The 9,990-nt window shown below is 33.6% G+C and overlaps 1 protein-coding gene across 1 annotated transcript in view; it reads right to left on the reverse strand.

Moving 5' to 3' along the window:
• LOC123536068 (inactive phospholipase C-like protein 2) overlaps window positions 1-9,961 on the reverse strand; it is a 217,652-nt gene extending 207,691 nt beyond the window's left edge. The window contains exon 1 of the mRNA XM_045318863.2: window positions 9,695-9,961. Coding sequence (XP_045174798.2) covers window positions 9,695-9,959 — 265 coding nt within the window. The 5' untranslated portion in view covers window positions 9,960-9,961. The remainder of the gene's footprint in view (window positions 1-9,694) is intronic.
• Window positions 9,962-9,990: the final 29 nt, after the last annotated feature.

The following is a 9,990-nucleotide window of genomic DNA, read 5'->3' on the forward strand; positions in this document are numbered from 1 at the left end:
TGCTTGTGACTCAATTTTAATACAAATTCAGATTTGCAATATTTCAGTTATCAATAATATAATATTGAAACCAAAGGAAATTTGACAAAGATTATGGTAAATCTGCAAGTTTAATTTTACAGGGTAGCGAAAATACATGACTTTTAAAATTTCTGTATCTGTTTAGCAAAAATACTTGTTGCGGACAGAATCTGTGTTACAATGAAAACAAGTAACTGTAAAATGATGAAAAAGTACCTTTACAATGTGCCCATCAGTGCTGGAAAACTATTGAAAACTGAAAATAGTTTTGGAGGGAAAAATGCAACACTTGGCCATTTTGATAAGGTGTCTTGTAATATTTGTTCTGCTGTGAAAATTGCTAAGATGGGTATATTGCCAGTGTATTGCCATTGTGTAGCCAGTGCATTGTCAGAATCTGCTCTGAGTAAATTTATATCCAATGTACTGTCAGACAGACAGCCAATCCATACAATATTGTCACTTATGTAATTTTTATCTCGATTATTCAAAGAATAGAAGTTATTGGACATGCCCCTATGTTGTTTTTTTTTACAAAATTATAGACTGAAACTAATTACACACTTGTTCAATGTCATGACCTGACATGTACTAAGCAGGTCCCATAACTATACTTTTTTCCAAAATTAAGCCCCTTTTTCCACATAGCATTTTTTGCTTAAGTTTTTGTATGCAAGCTGGTATCTCAGTACTCATTCAATTCGATTATAGAAATTATGTTTTTTATTTCCAGTTTCTTGCCATTTTCCTGCCAGATTTCTTCCAGACACTGGAAACAAGCTGACAATATTGTCAGTGTGTTTACATGCTGATTGTTATGAGCCAGTTTGTTGTCATATAGTTTTCAGATTATTCCCAGAAACTGGAAATAATATGGAAATAGTGTCCATATTATTTTCAGCTAAACTTTTTTTCTTGGAAGTTTGTTCCCATATAGGAGTCAGATTATTTCCAGTTACCTTTTTGTTTTGACAGACTGTTGCCAGACTATTGACAGTTACCTTGCAGCTTAATGCCAGCTTGTTTCCATATTTCATTTTCGTAAGGGCGGTATAGACTGGCCTCTGTCAACATTTTCTCAAAATGCGTCACACTGATGAAAAACTGCACCAAAAGCCAAGTCAAACAAAATATTACAAACTTGTCAACAAAAAAGATACTGCAGTTCTTCATTGATAGAATAAAAAATTGTCCTCAGTCTATAAGCTATAGGGAAATCAATTAGCAAAACTACTCCTGGCCATTTCTAATCCAAAGTTCATTGATCAACAAGCTATTACAGCATCCAATTTTCCTCTTGTGAATACTGAATGTGGTCAACACAAATAATAACATGGCATAACTTGTCTGACATTTACAAAATAATCCACCATTTCCCCAAATATAGTAAAAACACTGTCCAAGCCAATATTTTATTCATTAGCTACTGGAACGATGGCTTTTCAAACTTATATTCAATGGCTGCTAACTAAGTAGTATACCTGTAAATGACAATCTGCTGTTGGTATTCTTCATTAACGCAAGTGGTTTAACGCACAATCCAACTCCCACTCAGATACCCTTCAAATGGGTTGCGCATTGTCCAGTCCTGGTGTTGTGCTTAAGAAAAAGTGAACTTCTGTTTTTTCTCAATATGACATAATTACAAATATTCTTGGAAAAAAAAAGCAACACCTGCACCTGACATCACACAACCCATTTTAAGCGTATTCCTTAAAGCAGGCATAAAATGAACAGTGGCTAAATATTTAAAATGGAATAACATGAGCAGCACTTCAGCACAATTCAAGTTGCGATCTCTCAAGGATTTATTATTTGTGCTTGAAAGCAGACAGTAATGGATATAAAAAATATATATATATATATATATAAATTTAAGATTTCGTGTGTAACTTTAATAATTGAACTGTACAAGAGTTAAGATGGTCAGAGTGACAGAAAACACAAAACAGTATGCCCATGTAAATCTTATTATAGGTCTGTAACCTAAAATGTTGTAAAGTCTTGACTAAATCTTCTTGTAAATAAAATACCCAGTCTACTTCAATTTGTTCACCATGCAGCTAATCTCTTGTAAAAAGCTAATAGAACTTTTCCAACAGGAACATCATTAAATTTGCATATTGAGTGAAGATGTTCTCTGTACCAATGGCAGTCATCCAAACAGATAATATGAACCTGGTTGCTCTCCAGGTCATACAAGTTTACAAAACTGATATGAGGCCATATCAAAAACATTCCTAGATTAATGTTCCTTATTCAATAAGTTCGTTTAAGAAATCTGCACATTTAAAGGTCTTGGTAAGATGCATTAATTTACCAAACGCAAGGAAGACAAGTGCCATTTGTAAACACATGTATTGCCACCTTGACTGATTCGGAAATCAAGTATACTGTAACCATGTTTGTTGACTGTGTGTATGTGTGTGTGTGTGTGTTTGAGTTTAACGACTTTTTCAACAATTTTTCAGTCATATAAACGACGGTGTCTACTTGTAGCAGTGAGCACAATGCCCAACTTTATAGTGCTGCCTCACTGGAATATCACGCCATAGACACGTGGCATGATACCCCACCCAGTCACATTATACTGACAGCAGGCTGACCAGTGATCCCAAAAACAATACTCAAATGACCACCAGCAATCACCCTAATTAAGTTAATTGCCTTAAAGGCTCAAGCGGATAGGTAAGTCTTAAAATCACTGTGAACTTGACCTTTGACCTACTAACTCCAAAACAACTTGCCTCACTGACTGTCTTATAAAGTTTAGCTATTGTAGACTAAAGTTTTCTTTATATGGTAATCACTGATCAGAAAGCACAGGGCCCAATGACAGACCAACTGACTATCAAAAGATGAACGATGTGAGCACAACAAAGTACCCTCTTTTCTGAAAAGGAGAACAAAAATTGTAACCAATACTGATAAAATAAAATGGCATTCTGTCTTATTAATGGAAAATGACTCTTAACAGATGAAATGATACAGATAAAATCACTTTTAACAACAGTATTGAAAATTTTTATAAATTTCTTCTTATTTCTTACACAGTCACTGCCTTTCAACATTTACAGTTGCAGAAATGGCAATGGTGCAAAACCTGGTGGAGTACAGCCCTTACTGTAGACTTACACAGTCTGTTGAGATTAAACATTTCCCATTTAATTCATTTTTTTTTAAAAATATATATCAAATTTCCTGTAGCTCCCTTTTACTGTGGCTTATCTCAACACAGAGGCTAGAGATATTGTAAATTTTATGAGAAAGTAGTATCAGAGAGGATTTTATGGCCAAGTGATTTACAGGTAATGACTCTAACGACTGATGCCAGTCTACCCTTACTGCAGACAGTTCTAAAAAATTTCAGCTGTACATGGCAGCCCTTTACAGTCTCAAATAAACATCTGAAGCTTCGTTAAGATAATCTCGTAACAAATCTCACATTAGGCAGAAAAAACTGACAGTCTGCAAGGAAAACAATAATTGCAGTATTCTGTGGCACGGCTCTGAATCCAAACAATTGATCCTGAGGCTGTGACAGGAATCTGAACTCTCTTGGACCATTCTCAAGTATTTGTCAATGAAAATATCATAATTGTTTATGCGAGTTTAACTTGCAATGATATTTACAATACAAATTTGAGTTGTTGATCCTGGGCAAGGTGATTATACAGAGGGGTAATTAGTTAAGAAGATATTGTGAAATTGACAATCTTGACAGCACTATTACAATTATATTTGACCTTAGTGACCTTAGGATACCTATTAGACTAAACAGTCATACCTAGACCAACCATTATTTGAAATCTGAAAAAAATAGGAGCAATAGTTAAGAAGAAATAGTGGCCACAAACAGTATGTTTGACATACTACTGGTAAGTAACAAGTGAAAGACGATCAATAGTAAAAACAAGTGAGCTTAAATTGTTTGCTTAATAAAGTTGCATCCAAACCTCCCGTCATTTTGATTGGTGAATCAATACTTAAAGGCATCAAACACATTCAAATGTTTTATGACTGTTTAATGACAATTTTCATTAATTATTTATTCTGTGTGCAATTCATTTATGGAACAAAAAAGAGCAATGACATAGAATTACATCCCTTTTAAGTTTATTTTTCATATTCTTTTATAAATTTTGTGATTACCCCCCTCCTTTAATATCAATATATATTAAAAAAAAAAACACTGTATTTCTTTTTATTTTTTTAATATAACTTCTGGATTTATATTTGCGTTTGATAGATTTTGGGACATTTCAACAATAAGAATTACGATTTTTAAAAAGTGTGTAACTTCCAAATTTATTTATTTCCTGTCTATCTTGGTTGCGCAACCAAGAAAAGGCAAAGGGAGGTAATAATAATTTTACAAAAGATAGCATATCTATTAATATCTAATTCCAAAGTGGAATACAACTTCTGTCTTCCAAACTACTCTACCTGAAACACAATTTCATGTTTAGAAAGGGGTGGACTTCTCTTCTTAGCAGACTGCAAATGGAAAAAAACCTACGATGGTGGCTGGCATTTCAAGCTGTTTTCAACGCATGATAAAAGGATATCTTATTTTGCAACATGAAATTGCTAGTAAAATGACTGAATTAAATCTTAGTTTACTCTTATTGGTATAAGCCATGGAGGCTGTGCTCCCATCTTGGCAAGCGTTTCTTTCAAAAGTTTCCCAAACCAAAATACAAGCATGCGGCAAGCTTGTGAGAAGTTTGCCATAAGCTTGCGCAAGCTTACAGCAATCTTAAAAAGATTGCAGCTATGTAATATAATGCTTGCGGATGCTCGCATAGAAATCAAGTTTGCGGAGAAGTCTTTCTTCGCAAGCTTGCAGCGAGCATCCTGCGATCTTAATACTATTTAAGGTTGCGACTAAGCTTGCGATAGAAATTAAGTTTGCAGATAAGTCTTGCTTTGCAAGCTTGCAGCGGGCATCCTGCGATCTTAAGACTATTTAAGATTGCAAGATTGCGACTAGCTTGCGATCCTGTAACCTTTTTAAAACTCTTTTAGTTCACTGATAGATATAAAAGGGAGGTAATATGTTAAACCATTAAAATTAAACTTTTTATGTAAAAATAAGTTGTTTTAAAAAAATATTGTCCCTGACTGTTAAATCTTCATCTACTTAGCACTAAAAATATTGTTTTATGAAAGTGCGAAAGTTTTACAAACTGTGCAGTTTGTCAAATTGAAGGAAGTATATAATTAAATTTTTAGACTTTTACATTATTAAAACTGTCTCACAAACCTAAGTAAGGTTTAGGAAGATAGTATAGTTTGTAAGCTTGCAGGCAACCTTGATATGATTACAAGGTTGCAGGAGGCAAATGATTTTGTCTACACCCATAGAAGTGTGTTTAAGCTTGCAAGATTGCACAAGCTTGCAATCTTGTTATGATTGTGTAAGTTTGCAAAATTGCGCAAGCTTGCAATTTTATTATGATTGTGCAAACTTGCAAGGTCGCAATTAAGATTGCTAGGGTTCCAATCGCAAGCATGCGCAACCTAACAAGCTTGCAAGATCTTAAATAGGTTGCTGGAAGCACGCAAATTAGTTTGCGCAAGCTTAAATTATGGTTGCAATGGTTCCAATCGCAATCTTGCTGCATGCTTGTTAAGATTGCAACTGCAATCTTGCTGCGACTTTAATGCAAGCTTAATTAAGCTCGCCATTTTGGTTTGGGTTGGTTCAACGCTTGAAAACTTCTTCAGAGACCTTGACTGTATTTAAACTAGGAAAATTTGGGACCTGCTCTGCAGCACCTCCAACTACAGAATCCACATCTGAAAGTAACTCCAGCATGAGCAATAATATCCAAAAGCTTTACACTTGCCTCTAGCTCTGCAAGCATGACAGTTATTGTGGACATCAATAAAAATAAGCACTGGAGCAACTCTAAAGATGATGAAAACATTTACAAATTACAAAACAAGACAGATCCTAAGTAAATATGTTAAATCTAAAGCATTAAAGACTACCTGCTAATGCACAGGAATAATGTATCAAATCATTCAGATCATAGAATTGTGATTATGAAACAGAAAAAAAGAACAAAATGTACAATCATAAGACACAATAAGGGAATACTACTGGATCTGTCAACTTCTTACTCTCCCCCCAATAGGGAAAAATATTTCCAGATAGAATGGAAATACTCAACCATTTCACATATATATTACTTTGAAATTTGACAAGCTTATATAAATACTAATTTATTTTAGCTTGATCATGTTGATTGTTGTGACAGCTTGAAGCTTATTTGTCTCACTCTCTAGTCTGTTTCCTTGAAAAGCCAATACTAGTGCCATATGACAAGGCATGGTTGTGACCCCAGCAGGGCTCAAACCTGCCATTTCATGGTAGAGCAGTAACACCTTTAGCACTGGACCGCCACAACCCTTTCTAAATTTAGTCATATATTTAATACTACAGTGTTAAGCTATTTCGAAAGTCATTCTTTCCAACAGTAATATTTAAGAAGATAATACAGCAAAAAACCTGATTTCTGTGTGATAAGCATACATGTACATATTTTATTTGATATGTGATATAATTATATTTGTCTTCATTATATACAAAATGTATTCAGAACAAGTGTGACATACAGTACATACAAAAGTCAGGAAACCTGTTTTAGAGTAAAAATTTTAATGATGTCTTTTGAATTATAATAATCCGCTGCTTAGTTATTCATAGGTGTTTTTGATGCATATCACAACTGAATTTTATCATATAATTTGTAAGTATCTACATGATATAAATTAATAGAATTTATTTGTAAATCACCAAAGTTTGTGATTATAAATCAAATTGAAGTATATCTTCCAAAGAAACTAAATGCAATCCTTTTTTTATACTTTAAATGAACTGTTTAAAAATATTTACCATGTTTACTGCAATTCTGTTTTGACAGACAGGCCAATCAAGATTTCCAAGCACATACATGTCCTTGGCTTGTGTCAGAACTATCAAATGGGTTCAAAGACTAGCAAAAAGTTGAAAACCAGAAAAATGTCATACAGCATAAAAAAAGTCATGATTCTCCACTCACCCCCACATACAACCAAAGTTACCAGTTTCACAAAGAATTAAAACTTGCATCATTTATATTACCTTAAATGCTGCTAATAACAAATTATATCAATATTAAACTGTGCTGCTATTAAAATATTAACAGACCAATTAATCATTTGATGTTCTGTTTTATGATTTACAACAATTTTTCTTAACAGCTTTTATAAAGTTCTCCACACTTAATTTTTTTGCTCTTATTAAATCTGTTGAGAATGGCGTATGTCAATGAAATTTGGACACACTATTCAGTATCATTTTACTTAAATAAAAGGATAAGAAACTTATGTGTTAATACTGAAAATATTTACTGAAGTTTCCAATAGTTTTATAGAGTTCAGTTAAAGAATATTGCGAACGACAAGAAGAAGAAGAAGTTAAAGAATAAGTATCACATCATGTTTAAAGTTTACTGCTTACATTATGTGACTCTGGATTTCTAAGGCTTACTAAGAGAAGTGAAGAATTACAAGGCTAACTCCATTTTCATTTAAAAGGCTTACTAAGTGTTACGACTGTAAATTTACATCTAACTGTTCACATCATGCCATTACCCTTGTCTCAACTTTTTCAATGAAATTTAAAATTTCACATTTGACTCAAATGTTTTAATAATTGGCAAAGACAACAACAACAACAACAAAAAAGTGATAGCAAAGTAACAGCTATTCGATGGCCACCCAATGCCATTAAGATTTTACTTAGGCTAGGGCAGGTTCAAATTTAGACATGCATACAGCAAGTAGCGTTAAAAGTCACATCAGTCAATAAAAAAAAACAGGCAAACATCATAATTCTAAAGAGAAATCTGACAGTAAATTAAGAAAGCTAAAACATATGTTTGGTTGAATCTGAGATGATAGCATTAAAATGGGTGTAAATCATAGTGTTTCGATATATCATTTCAGACTTCTTGGACTATCTAATAATAATTTATTTTGATACCATGAGCTCTGAACGTCAATCGGCAGCATGTCAATACATGTGACCAGCTGTTTTAAGACAAAGTATGACTAGTTTAACTTTAGCTATTAGCTTTTCCTTTGATCTAATGATAAAAAGGCACTAGCTAATTTAAGCTAGTACAAAATATTGCTAAATTTGACCCTGCAGGTATTGATTAAAATTTGATCAAATTAATAGCGAGCAAAGCTCGCAAGCAATTGTGCGAAGCACAACTGCGAGCGCATAGCTCGCCTTACGGCAATGTGTAGGCGAATATAACAAAGGTGTGCCGAATGGGGCAAAAGTGATATAGCTGAAAAATTTTCCTATCGTCTGGGCGCCGCCATTTTGGGTGCCGCCATTTTGTTCTACTTCCGTCAAAGTCGGGAAAATTGTTTTTGTTTTTTTTTTAATTTTATATTTGAGTTACAATCTCTATGTTCATTAGGTGTCTTTATTTTTAAAAAAAGTTATGTTATGGAAATAATTTCAATTTTGCTTTTATTTACAAAATGCGTGTCCCTAGAGGACAGGTGCTCACAGGAAATGCTTTGTTGGCAGTGAATACAGAACTTCATTTGATTGCTGAATATTATCCATCACTCAAAAATAATGCAAGAAAGATTTCCATTTGGTAGAAAAAAAATATGATTTTCTTTTAAAAGATCAAGCATTGGCCAGAAAATGGTGTAAAATGTCATAAATAAGCATAAAGCCATAAGAACGCCACAAACAGGTAATGACGTCACCGTGACACCGGCTTTCCATAAATTTTGCAACGTATGATATTCGCTGTTACAGGAATAATGACACTAAATTTTTGTTTCTTTTCAAGTGAATAGGTTCTCGGAATTGTTTTAAGCAGTGAATAGTTTCTTTGCCGTTTAAGCTACGCTCGCTCAGAGGCTTTGCCTTTTCATATTATATTTTCAGTAGTGTTTATCTTTTATCCATAAAAATGTAGTGTTTATTATCCGAATCATTCAAACCTGCAAACTTTCTCAATTATGCTTTAGACTGCAGGAAGTAATTACTGAGACATATTGTCATACTAACAGTTTGTCTAACTTGATTTATATTATAGATGCAAAGAGGTCTCATACTGAGCAAAGACATTTAAGTGTGATCAATATATTATACATTGTTTCATCAACATGACATTAACAAAATCCGTACCCATAGACAGCTGCAAATATAGGCTATTAATACACAAATTACGTTTGTTCACACCTGCATACCCTTATATGATTACAAAAAAAGTGTAGTACAAATTAACGATGACAAAATCACAACCTGTTACTTTGCAATGAATATGCAAATTCATCATTCCTTCTGAATGTTATTATAAATCATATCTATTCTATAGGTTGCAGAAACCATTTTGGGTGGTGGTTGGGTACTAGGTGGATTATACACACATTTATTCCATATAGGGGACGATGCCAGGATTATGCCCAAATTCTAGTGGAAATAAGATGGTAAGCTGACGAAGTCTGAAAGTTCCAACACCTTCAGGAAGTACAAGTAAGATTTGAATTTTTTTATGTAGGAATTTTCAAAAAAAGATGACAACTCAAAATACTGATTAAAACGAATTATTTGTAAAGGAATCTATCACAATACATTGATCAATCTTACCAGTTGCAATTTTTCTCTCTGTGGGCATGCTACTAAACGACACTGTCTTTTTCCTGTTATGATTCCGACGGGATCCATCTTTATTCATGAAACTGCTCTTCCGCGGAATAGTTTTATCGCATGATAAAGTATCCAAATTTTCTTGATCATTAGCACTTTCATTTTTTGACTCGTTATCTGAATTTCCATTGATAAACACATCACTAACTTGCAAATCACTTATGTTTGTATCCTCAGCGAATGTTTTCGTTTCCTCATCCGCCATGTTGCGACATTTGAACTCGCCTAGACATGGG

Source organism: Mercenaria mercenaria, chromosome 17 (genome assembly GCF_021730395.1).
Source record: "Mercenaria mercenaria strain notata chromosome 17, MADL_Memer_1, whole genome shotgun sequence".
In the NCBI taxonomy this organism is placed as follows: Eukaryota; Metazoa; Mollusca; class Bivalvia; order Venerida; family Veneridae; genus Mercenaria; species Mercenaria mercenaria.